Source organism: Astatotilapia calliptera, chromosome 9 (genome assembly GCF_900246225.1).
Source record: "Astatotilapia calliptera chromosome 9, fAstCal1.2, whole genome shotgun sequence".
Taxonomy (NCBI): domain Eukaryota; kingdom Metazoa; phylum Chordata; class Actinopteri; order Cichliformes; family Cichlidae; genus Astatotilapia; species Astatotilapia calliptera.
Window position 1 is genome coordinate 20,315,528 of NC_039310.1, and position 13,482 is coordinate 20,329,009.

The following is a 13,482-nucleotide window of genomic DNA, read 5'->3' on the forward strand; positions in this document are numbered from 1 at the left end:
GATTTACTCTTAGCAACCCAAAAATAAAACGCACTGAGGTAATTTCCATTTTGATTTCTGCATTAAAATGTGGACAGAAAGTATAAGAAAAACACATTTATCTTTATTACCACTGGGTTTAGCATAAAGTGAAACCAAAACTGATTTATAATAGATAAAAGTGGAGCTCATGCTATATATTTTAAAAGCTCTATTATCTGATTTAATAGTCGTGGGAGAAGATGAACCCAACAAACACTTTAAACTTTTTAGTTTCTGATTAGGAGACAGATTATTTTGCCACCACTCCCGACTAGTCAACTAATAAATGCTCCACTTCGTTCATTGGCTAGTTCATAACTGACTGTTTTTTGCTGCTATTTGCTTTCAGACTTTCAGCTTCATTGTTTTAATTCAGTCCCACTGCTCTTGCAGTGAACTTTTCTGTCAGGTAGGCAGCTATTTTCCCAGTTAAAAAGCTACCTTCTCAGAAAAAAATACAGTGAGCTTCCGCAGGGAACACAAACAAATGACCAAGAGCACTTACATGACTCCAAATGAATGATAATGTGACTTTATTTGTGGTGACAATATTGGCGCGTCATTACTCTGTTCATAACCAGTGGTCAAAACATTTATTCCAAGTTTCAAGTCTATCAGATAAATGCCTCAGAGAAACACAACTAGTGTGAAATCACAATAAACTATGAATGACTGTGTAAATAATACATTAGTCAAATCCTCCTGAGATCATTTTCCCACATGCAGGCAGCAACGTAAATATTCTATGGCTGTAAACTGGAGTATGTGTGTGTGACGTCTCCATTGAGGAAATCATCCAATCCAGCGTGTGCACTGCCAAGACCCTTTGAGGACACAGAGTCCTTGGCATTTGCATGCAATGAGTCACATGCCTGAATGAAGGTATGAGGTCCATTAGTATACATATGTGTGCTCTCTCAGTAGTCTCCTGGACTGCGGCCTTTTTCCTCCCTTCCAGCTGCTCTCCTTCATGTTATCCATCATTTTCTTTCTATAGTCTTAATGGCACTTACAATATGCACACGTACATCTCTTGATGTGCCACCCTGTCTTTCAGGTGACTGTGGCGTCTATTCAGAATGACACTGCTCAACAGCATCTCCTCACCTCCTGACTGAGCCCATATGGCTCTGTTGCTTCTTACGTAACACAGGCTTTCATTATGGATGCCATACTGCAGTGAGTAAGGGAGAAGGACAGAGGCGGAGGGTTAGGGACAGGGTGAGAAAAAGAAGAGAGGAGGAGGGCAAAATAGAGGACATGGAATAGTAAGATTTAGTGTTAAAAAAAAGGAGATGAAAGAGAAAGGACTGGGAATAAGGAAGTAGATTAACAGCACAAGAGAAGCCCTGTCTGTAACTGGGAACCCTATGAGGCATAACCAATTAACAACCGATGAAGCTAGTCACAATATCACGTCACCCCATACATATTTCATCAGGTAATACCTCCCAGTCCTCTTTCTGCTTATACCAACCTGCCCTTGATGTTGTTGAGTTGCCTTCTAGCATGCTACAACCTTTCCTTTAGCAACACGCCAAGGATCTTGCGCTATAAATTAATTTTCCCACATTGTTTCACCTTGAATCTTGTGGATCGATTTGAAATAAATTCCCCTCTGCTCTGCGTGCCGGCCTTAGGCTGTACAGAGAACTGGTAAAATTTATTATTATATGACGTGAAGGAAACCATAACTATCATTAATCTAGCGTGTGGGAAGATGTTTCTATAATTATCAAAGGCTCCTTTGGTATATACTTGTATATTGACTTGACCACTGCAGCTGGCAGTCCTATTATGCCTGGAGTTTATAGTTGGAGTGAGATTATGCTTTGTTTTCATAAATCAAGCCTTCATCCACATAGTCAAATTGCTTTTTGCATTCACGGTTGTTATGTTAAAGCTTCTTGAGTGACACTTAACTAGAGTGAGGGAAAATTGGCTTCATCTACAGCAAAAGAAATCTCCATTACTTCAAGTACGCGACTGAAGATTTAGAAAATACAGCTGATATCCAACAAAAAGACAACATGATAAAAACAACCATAAACTATGCAGCAGTCTTTGGCTGTCAATACAATGTATGTCAAACTGTCACTCTTCTTTTACAGTACTGTGCAAAAGTCTTGAGCTGCCCATCACTTATTTATATTTTGATGCAGAAATTTAATACAAGGCAAAAATTTGTACAAAGAAGTCTTTGTCTTGGAATAAAACTGAACTGTTTTGAATTCTTTGAACTCTTTCTTATATCGTATTTGAACATTTAGCCAATAACAGATAAGCATCACTCACTGACATTCAAAAATGTTGCTGATAGGCTGATATGTTTGCACAGTGCTGCCAGCCCTATTTCTTTATGTAATTTTCTTTGTAGAAATGATGCCACACTGCTTCAATAATGTCTGGACTCTGATGGAGCTCCACTGTGTGTTTTGTATCCAGGTATGTTTTTACTACATCAGCAGTGTGTTTCTGTCATGGTAAAAAATGATGATGCTTTCCAGATGGTTTTGCACTATTGACCAAAATCTGACGGTACTTTTCTGCATTAATAACTCCATTACTTTTGACAGGATCCCCAGCACCGCTGGTTGAATTCCAGCCCTTAAACTATGACAGAGCCTCCACCATGTTTTACAGATGGCTGTAAGCACTCACTGTTGTACCTCTCTCCTGAGCTCCTCCAGACATACTTGCAATGATTCAGAGTAAAAGCTTTAAATTTGGATTCATCACTTCATCAGACCTGTTGCCACTGATTTTCAGTCCAGTTTTTGTGTAACTTGGCAGACCTCAGCTTTTTCTCCCTGTTTCCCTTCTTAACAGCCATGTTTCCACTGAGACCATTTCTAACAAGGCTTCAGTGAACGGTAATCAGGACTGGATCAACTGAAGAGCTCAAAGCTCGATCTTTCAGGTCTTGTCAGATTTCTTTTGTTTTTCTTAAAGACATGACTTTTAGTTTCTGTTCATTGGCTGTAGTTTGTTAGTTTTTTAAAGGCCTGCCAATTCTTCTTTTGTCCTCTACTTGCAGACCATGCAGTGATATGACAAGTTTTTGGCTTTGGTGTGAATCAACTTATTTGATGGGTTTAGCAAATGGGTTTTTGCTAAACTGTCCAACACTAGTTCATGCTTTGAGTAAGGTGAGTAAGGTGCATTTTTTTTTATGCTTGAACGATGCTTAACACACAAATAAAAAAAAAGACAAGCAAACAACATTCCTCTGAAAACGGTCAGCCGTGAAAAAGCAGCCAATGTCCAAAAAACATCTTCAGCAAAGGCCTTCAGAAAGAAATATTCCTTAAGACCACTTTAATAACAACAATTCCAGTTTGAGATTTTTGCACAGCACTGTAGCTCACAATCAAAAATACCTATAGATATGGCTCCTAAAAAAATTAATAAATACAATAACATGAAAATCAAAACAGCAGAAAACATCCCATTTTTACTACAGTTCATTCTCCTAAAGTCCTGCTTCCTGTAGTTGAGTCATCATTTGACTATTTTCTCAGCTGCTTCTAGAGATATTAAACCATCCTTTTACAAGCTAACTACTCTCAGTGATTGGTTTGACTTTGATGTGCCCATTTAAGGCTAATTAGAAACAGACAGATGGTGACAGTGTGCGTGAATCTGTGAATGCATTTGAAATAATATTTCAAGTCGATGAAAAATCAGCATTACGGGCATCAACGCTATCTCACTTACAAATATCAGTGGCATGTAGGGGAAGTGATTATGAATTACTGCCCATAAAGGCTCACAGCCGGAGAGTCTGCACTTCCTCTGACCCCAGCCTGCTCTTGCTCTGGTGGCCAGACCACTGAGAAGCTATTTTTTACTAGTCATCTGTCATGTAAAATGCCAGCGGGGGTAATCTATGCCAGGTTATCTGTAAAGCCAACTTATCTTTTTAATTAGTGAGCCGGAGAGGGTGACTCTGGAAAATAACAACATAGATCTACTGGAATGATCTGTCTTTGCCAGCTACAGCATGAGCAACCCCGACCGAGAGACAGCACAAGGAAAATCTCTGCTCAAATGGATGGATAGCCAAAAGCTTGAGGCTTACAGCTAATGAGCAAACTAGCTGTTACAGACACTAAACACCCAATGAAAGACAATAAACTCATTTTTCAGACATTTGCGTGAATTAATATGTAAAAATAGAGCACCATGAGCTATCTAGCGAGTTGCCGAGCAGGAAGGGAACACAATGTGCATTGAAGATAGGAGAATTATTTCACAGATCAAAGGCATGAATCTTAACAGTGCTAGAGATTTAAGTCATTCAGTGGAAGAGAGCTCTGATTGCAATTCCTGTCACACAGAGAGAGCCTGCTCTGCCGTGTGTGTGTGTGTGTGTGTGTGTGTGTGTGTGTGTGTGTGTGTGTGTTTGTTTATATGCTGCTAATTGTGGCCCAGAGCAGAACAGAGCAGGCGAAGCTCTGATAAACAGTGAAGCTGAGCCCTCCAAGGCCCCTAACCTCTCACATCACCGGTCCCTGACAGCCCTTTTCTTCATGTGAAAAACCAGCTAAAATCAGCTCTAATTTCCTGCTTCTCTCTGAGTCAGTCCAGGAAGACTGTCTACTGATTTAGTTTAGGATTAGTAGAACATGATATATTTTAAAATGAGCACTTTAAATGATTAATGAAGGTCTCAGTCAGTGATCTAAGGAAGGCAAGTCAAGTTACAACAACTTTACACAGAAACTTTGACCACAATATTCCTGAAGCGCTAAAACTTTCAAACTATTTCCTTTACCTGGCCCTGCCCCCTACCGTATCCTGACTTGTGGCCCCCTATCACTTAGAAAATGGTAGCTGCTTGCTTTTTAATGTGAAAAAAAATTTGGGAAACTAAGAAAAGAAGCCAAAAAGGAAGCGGACTCAGCTTTTCAACAACAAACAGAGCAGTGTAAAGTTTATGTTACAATCTGTGTGATGCCTGCCATCATTCATTCAAGCATAATAAACCAATTTTTCTCTCTACAACACACATTTGTATTTCCATATTTCCCAAGACTGCAGTGTCTTACCCCTAATCCTAACCATCGCATGTTTATGTCAGACTAAAATAAATTGAAAACACAGTCAAACCTTATTCCTGAAGGTGCAGAGTTTTATTGTAAACAGATCTATCAGCATTTTTAATTGCCTGTTTAATTTTAAAACATTTACTACATCTGTAGATATTTGCTAGCTTCTTCACTTCTACTTCTATCAATCAGTAAGTAAAGCCATTGGCTAGAATGTGAAATGGGGATTACTGGAAGCTTAGTGGACCCACCAAGGAGCCCCTATTTTTTCATATGAGTTTTTACTCTCAAAGCATGAAGCTCATGCAACCAAACTGTACCTGAAGGAAGTGGAAAGCAGAATTTTGAGCTCTTTCAGAGAAACTACACGTAGCTACTGGTTTAAAAAAATCACCCGAGTCAAAATCTTTTACTGAACATATCAACTCAGCAGACACAAACAAGTTCACCACAGCGGATACCAAAGAAAACAGGTTACCATTCACGAACTGTGCAGTGCTCATTGAGAAGGACAGAAGCCTCGACATTGACGGTTACTGGTAACCCACACACACACACACCAGTACCTGCTCTTTGAATCCCACCACCCACTGGAACACAAACACCACCAAGCAGAGAATGTTCCCTTTAAGGCAGAGAGAAAAGAAAAGGAACAAACACACATCAAAAGACCACTTAAAACATGTGGCAATCCAAACTGGGCCTTCATCAAGTCAGCTAAGAGACATGGAAATAAATACTGGCAGCCACCAGCCCTACCTCTCAGTCTCCTAGTAGATCCACCTATGGTACTGATTTCAAAATACTATGCCACCTTGTTCTCAAGTTATTCACAAGATTCTCAGAAAACTTCTGACTTTGACTGAGAAACACAGAATAATCGTTTGTCCAAGCATAACATGCTGGTGACCTTCAGTCCCAGCAAAACCCTCAGACAAAAACTGGTTCATCCCAAAACCGGGAAAAAACAAGCTGAGCAATGCTGTGAGGAGTCCTTGGACTAATACAAAGGAGAAACCAAACAACTTCACAGGTGCAAAACACTGCAGAACCACCTCTTCAGGACAGGACTCAGCTGTGTATTTGCACTTACAGGAAAGGGGAAACTCTTTTGAGGGCAAATATTTTCACATTTTGGGCAAAGAGGAGAAATGTCAGTTCAATTGTATTTATGTACCAGCGGTGCATCCCTCCCACTATCACACTTGGCAACAGCAGGAAGGAAAAACTCCCTTCTAATAGGAAGAAACGTCAGGCAGAACCAAGCTCAGGGAGGAGCAGCCATCTGACACGACCAGCTGGGAGTTAGAAAAGGGAGACAGAACAAAAGACACACTGTAGAAGACAGGCAGAGATTAATAATACCTAAGAATTAAATATGGAGTTGTGTATAAACACATAAAGGAGTCCATGTATGACCAACTATTACTAATCTATTCTGCATCCCTGAGATCCCATCCCAGGCAATTTAACCACCATTCCCATGTCAACCCATCTGACCTTAACAACTCACAATGACTCAGTCATGTCCTATCCATCATGACAATCCCATGAGAAGATAAACAACTTGGATTCCCATCATCTTTTAGAAGAAAAGAAGTCTTTCTAGTGAGAGGTAACTTCACCAGCACCTAAACCAGTCCTGGTGCCTTCAACTCAAACACAGACATCATGGAGAAGCACAAACTTGTGTTGGTTGCTCTCCTCACATTTGGAAATCCCACTTGGAGCAACTTATAAAATGCTGATGACAAACTGCTGTTACTGAGGCTAGTAGGTAGTCACTGACCTCAGGGTTTAGAATACCAACCTTGGCCTTGTCAAGCTGCGCCTGAGCCTGTCGCTCTGCCTCTCTGCGGACTGCCTCCTTATCTTCCTCCAGGGACACATCGGAGTCTGATGGACGGCTGGTGTAGGAGTCGGCCGAACCCTGCAGAAGACACAAGGAGTAAAAACTCAGTGACACAACAGCACGGAAACACGAGCTTGTCCATTTGGTTTCACACTTTAAAAATGACCGGTTTTATCAGCCAAGACGTGCTGAGATTCTTAGCATCTTGAGGACACCGAGGAAAACGATTTACTTTTCGCTCCCCTCGCTCTTTGATGATACGTTAAACTTTGGAGATTGTGCAACTTAGAAATGTGCGAACGCCCCCACACAGACTGACGTGTTAAACTCAAAGGATTCTCAGTTGATTTCATCAGATCCTGAGCACAAAGGAAGGCTGTGCTGGTCTAATCTACAGAAAATCATTGACACTTCTTCTTTTTCTGAGACAAAGTGCCAAAGGACACAAACTGTCTTTCTTACGATCACATCATAGCAGCTCTTTGTCTATACTTAGCTCTCTCTTAGCTGCTTGCCTGCAGATTTGTTGTCATCTTTCTGTGTCAAACACTGGGGGAAATGTTGAGGAACACCAGATCCCGGTATGTCTGTGTGATATGTGGTTGCCACAAATCTACTCATAAACATGCAGACTCACACATACCAGTGCACACAAGACTACCTAGCATACACTCCTGGGCACAGCGCATTGAGCGCATACCATTACACCAGAAGTTATATACAGCAAGTTGTTAGATGCTGAATGAAAATGCACGCATACAATAAATAATTACTGAAGATAAAGCAATGCTTGCATGCTTTAACACATAGTTAGAACACTCTGGTAAAGGAAAAGAAAAAGCAAAGTTTTCAGGCTTACTGAGTAAACTATCTAACAGATGGGCACACTTTTTTTTCTACACTTAAAAAATGTTCACAGATACAACCATGAAAAAAATGGTTTCTGACATTTGGGAAAGTTATTAGAAGCATGAGAGGAAGAAATAAAACACATGACATGTTTTTTTTAGGTCAACCATTTGTTAAAAATTACCTTTATATGAATAGAACCTATTTTGGAACGCGTGCCATTCACAAGTAGATTAGCCACACCAAATCATGAGAGGGAGATTGTAGTTTCATGGGAGGAGATTGTGAAACAATCCAGAATGGAGTCTTATTCTCATAATTCATATTTAGAACAAATATAGCCCTGATTTTGATATTATAGCAGTTTTTTAGTTGTTTTAAAGCACCCTTCGTTGAAGCAGTGCAACACAAATCACTTCACAGCACATCAAACACAGCTGCATAGCAGCAGCAAACTGATCGTGGAAGCCACAACAAGCTGGAATATATAGTTTCTGATACACACATGTAAATTTAATTTTGATATAGCCACGCTCCTAACGTCAGCTATCGTGGACATTTGGAAATGTTGTCAAAATCAGTTAAAGTATAGAAAAAAAAATCAACCAGTGAGAAGCAGAATAAGCTGCTATATATAGATTTTTTTTCTTTGAAATTATACTCTTCTATTCCATAATTTATTAAATAATGCATTCATAAAATGTGTTAATTTGGATTTGATTTTGATATATACTAAACATGAAATTAGTAGCCACATTTATGCTGGCATAAATCCGGACGTACAGATGAAAAACAAGTGAACTAAGTGAAGACAGCATGAGTCTTATCCTTACCTGCACGCTTCTCTGACACCCACACAAGGTCTTTCATTCATCTCACTGCACCATTACACTCTGTTTCTGTCTGAGCTAAAAATAGCCTCCCTCACTCTGTGCCTGATTAGAATTATCCAGCCATCACATACATACGAAGGATGATCGTGCCTCCTCTCCACTTACGCTATAGTAAAGAGACGAGATTTGTTGCTGTTGATAAAACAAGGTTATTAAAATTTATCTCCTCCATCTACGACAAAGCCCTTCTTTACATCAATCACCTCTCTGTTTCTCATCCCTCTCACCTGAAATAAACAGCTCATTTTAAACTACGTTAATTAGCTAGATTGTATTGGCTGTATTGGCTTCTTTTGCTTTCAATCCACCTGTGGTTTTCAAAACATTTTTACCTACAGTATAAATTACTTCTTTGGAAAATGCTGCTCCTTATCATGGCCTATAACTATTATTTAATGCACATAAACCTTTTTTTTTGTACTTGAAAAGTGCAGGTGAGCATACCTGGACTGCTATCATTACTCAGGTCACGATTAAAGATGAAGCGTGATCGAGAACACCGTCCCAGTAGGTCAGAGGGAGGTGATATGGAGCTCTGCCCAGAATCTGACAGCCATAACTGATAACAGCACCCAACTTCTCATCATCACCAGGCAATACATAACAATGCCAGAGTGACCCCAGCACTGCTGACTGATAGATGGATGCATGAAGGAAGCACAGACGCACAAAACACAAGTGCACGCACACAGAACACACTGATTTTCATGATGTAAGCACACTCAAAAGTCCCCTTACACAGGCATCGGAGCTCTTGACACGACCTCCTTTGGCTCGTTTCAGCAAGCGGATCCAGGTGGCCTTCATCAGCCACACTGGTCATTCAGGGTCCTGAGCCACTGCCCCCCTGCTACTACTACAATTACACCTGACTGCACTGCTGTGGTCACCTTGCAGCTACCGTCACTGCTCTGGCTACAGGTACATTCAACACTGTGGCTACATCGACAGCTGGTTCCTGTTACACCTTGGCTGTAAGTGCTACCTTCATCTCTGGATAAATGAATTGCTTTAGAGCTTCCTGTTTTTCTGCAGCTCCAGCTAGCTCGGCTGCTGTCTGTAGAGCCACAGCTCCTGCCCCCTCTGCTGCTGCTGCTGTTGCCAAAGATGGGGAATCCACAGGAGCTCTCTGCCCCGCGCATAATCTCAGCAGCTCTCTCCCCGTCTGCCCCAGTCTCCTTGATAGCCGGAGTGCTCAGTCTGCCGCTGCAGGTGCTGAGGCTGACTCCCGGTGTGAGTCAGGTTGCAGTGATGCTTCTCATCCTCTCCTTAAAGCTCTGGCTCCAGCCTTGTTGTCCTCCACTGTAGACTCCCTGTGCTGCTGCTCCATAAGCGATGGGTAAAAGCGGTTTATCTACATGAGTCCCGGTGTGGCTGCATGTGACCGACTCTCCTCCTGATACTAATGAAGCTGCTGCTGCTGCCTTTAAGGTGCTGGAAGCTCTCCCTTTCTCATTCTGTGTCTCAGCCTGTCAGTATTTATCTTGCTCACTCCCCTTCACAAGCCCTCCTGTACTACTTCAGTGATTCTGCCTCTCTATCTCTGTCTCTACCCACCCCTTCTCCTCCTCTTCCTCCTCCTCCTCCTCTGTCACTCCTCTCTTATTTTTTTCCTTCAGTTACCCCTCACAGTCAGTCCATCTGCTCCTTGTGTCTCTGCAGTGACCAGTGCTGGGCAGTGCATGCGCTATATGGACACTGTTTATGTGCCAACCGTGCACCGTGCTGTCTTCTATGTGCAAACGCACTACATTCACACTGTGATATGAGCTGTTTATAGCTGCTGAAACTGATGTCACCTCATAATTTTTTCAGGAAGGATCCAAAGTACAAGTCAGAATGCAAATGCATCATTAAAACTGCATCTTTAATTACTTTCATATCTATTCTTGCAACTTTTCGTTGTACTCCCTCCTCTGGAAAAGCAAAATGCTGCTGGTTTTATCAACAACAAAAAAACCCAAACAAAAGAAAACAAAAACAAAAACAATGCAGCCCTAAAACCCAACATGGATATTTCACAATGATGTAATGAAAAGAGAAAAGAAGCACATTTTTGCATGGAAGAAGCCAGCCAGTTACCATTTCAACACATCAGAACAAACACTCAAGAATTTCAACACGAGCTTAGTAAAAAAAGCTAAACAAAACTGTTGGTAGAGCTGGAAGTTATCATATAATCAACTGACAGAAAATAAACTGCTCTGGCAGTCAGTTCATCATTTTCATTTCAAAGCAAAAATGCCAGAAATTTGTTGTTATCAGCTTTTTAATTGTGGGTATTTTCTGCATCATTGTTACTTCAAGGTCAGCTGCTCAGGGAGTCCCTAAAAGAAGCTTTGCCTTTGAACCACTTGGCTTTTTATTTAAGAAATTAGAGGAATTAAGGAGCAGGCTTGTAGATAATCATGTTGAACATGTCGATGTTCATATTTCCTGTGAGTCTAAAAAACAAAACAAAACAGATTAAAAAAACAAACAGTGTTTTCAACATTAATGAAACAAGTACAGCATGTTTTCTCTGTATAACTTCTTGTCTGAGGTGTCTTTGTACACACTTTCTAAAGATCAATATCTGTGGACTTTAAACTGCGGAGCAAATGCCCACCTTGGACATTTTATAGAAAGAAAATAAGAAGAATAATTAGCACTGCACTGTATGCATTATGCTGAAGTAAGTTTAATATACTGTATCTTTTTTAATTATGTCTTCTTCCCTCTGCTCTCAGCAGCAGGGATTGTGAGGTGAAAGCTGCTCTAAATCCTCTCCTGTCAGATCAGTGCTGATTCATTACATGTGAGCAGAGCACTGCAAAGCCACAAAGGACAAATGAGAATAATTACAACGTTAATTAAAAATTTCCCATCCTCATATAGGACTAGCAGAAGTTAAACCCTGCAGAAGGATTATTCAGAATGATTTTTTTTTTGCTCTGCTGACACATGATGTGTGTCAGTGTGACCTGTCAGGAGACTGTGCTCATTTGAGTCAGGGGTCAAATTGTGGGACGAGCGATTTAAACTGGCCAGTGAAGCAACTCCCTGAGGAGCACTAACTGTAGGTCTCTGAATGACACGCTAATCATTGGTGTTTATCAAAAGCAACAAATGACAGGAATCCATTTACTTTAGGTCTTTCCAATACAGGCACTTCGTGACACTCTGTACACAAAGGAAAACGCTGAAGGATAATTAATGTAATTGTATATTGTTAAGGCCAATTATCTTAATCTTAATCTTATCTGATTATAGTTTAGAACCAAATGAACAGAAAGGGTGGACAAAACAAAAGCCAGTGCACACTCAGAGTTAAAAGAAAAGGTGTCATGAGAACCTTCGTAACATGACATATCCTCAAATGCAGCAGTTCAGTAGACCAGTCCACAGCACTATGAAATCATGCGAGGGTCACATATGTTTTGTTCTGGTGGCTCAACACTGGCCCGCAGAGCTCTAAGGGCAGGGCACAGATGCTCTGAACGTGGAGCTGTGGAGCCCGGGGAGGAGGCTGGTGGAGTTGTGAAGGCTGCGCTCTGATGGAAACTTGCAGCGACAGAACAAGCCTCCGGCTGCCCGACACGCCTGACCTGTGATACTGACAGCACTGTGTCACCACACACAGGACACTAATAATAATCTAACAGCAGTATGGTGTCGCTCTGATCCATAAGGAGAAGTACTCTCTTTCTATCTGGGCTCACCCAGCAGATTGGGTGAGCACGTCACCATCAAAAGGAGATGAAAATTCAGTGTACCGCTAACAAACATCTGAGCGAGCGCAGCAGTTTGATGCTCTGCAAAAAGCCACATATCACATCACATTTGCCACCAAATATGATACGAGACACTTGAGTACTAAATAGCATTGCTTGAGGAAGTGAAACGCTAGTACTGTGCCGAGACTATTCCCAACAGGTCAAGTATTTTCATTTATGCTGCGAGTTGTCACAACAAAGACTAGAATGGTTTTCAAAAATTGCTACCGACATCTATGTTTCCCACAAGAAGTATCCAGTATCCAATTAGGTCCTGACATCATATCAAGTGCAAAAATGAGACTGAAATTCAAAATGCTTACTGAAATGAAATCATCAGTTTTTGGTCAACTTGTGCCAGAAAATTTAATACAGAGATTCAGAGCTGCTTAAATGGCTTTAGACTCGGGATAGAGAACAGGTTTCGTTTCAGGGGTGGCTGTTTAAAAGCAGCACACAGAATGGGCAAAAGTGGAGGTGGGGAATTGAGAGGTCCTTAAATATCTACATCACCTTTATTAATTTATTTAGACCGAGGTACTTGCTGCAAGACCGCCACTGACCTCTACATGGAGCGACAGGATGGCGATCATTACACTAGAACATACAAATCACAGTGGAAATATCCATAGTGAAAGAGGAAGCTGACTCAGTTGTTGCTGCCTCTTATATCTGACACAATCACTTACGCTGGGTGAAGCCATTACACCAGGGAATCTCTTCATGATCCGAGAGCTTCTATTTTCATTTTTAGAGTCTGCTGCTACTACTCTATACAGTACATGTCCACTATGGAAAAAAGAGAGCTTTAGCCATGCAGAACATGGAGTCTATTTAAGCAGGCTATAAAGTGCTCACGCTGGCCTTTTTTTAGTCAGTTTTACCAGTTTTACTCTCGATTCTTTCTCTGCGACCTAACTCAAGCTCAGCACTGCACTCTCACTCATGTCTGCACTCATGTCCCTTGTTCTTGTGGTTTCCTAAATATCCTCTCACATTCCTTTTTCCTGTTTGCACTTCATTTCACCTTTTCCCATTCATTCGGATTCCATCCTGACCTC

General features: G+C 41.1%; 1 protein-coding gene across 2 annotated transcripts in view; it reads right to left on the reverse strand.

Moving 5' to 3' along the window:
* Positions 1-13,482, reverse strand: part of LOC113029141 (voltage-dependent L-type calcium channel subunit beta-2-like) — a 68,450-nt gene that overhangs the window by 14,684 nt on the left and 40,284 nt on the right. For both annotated transcript variants that reach the window (XM_026179809.1, XM_026179810.1), the window contains exon 3: positions 6,883-7,002. In XM_026179809.1, the coding sequence (XP_026035594.1) occupies positions 6,883-7,002 (120 nt within the window). The remainder of the gene's footprint in view (positions 1-6,882; positions 7,003-13,482) is intronic.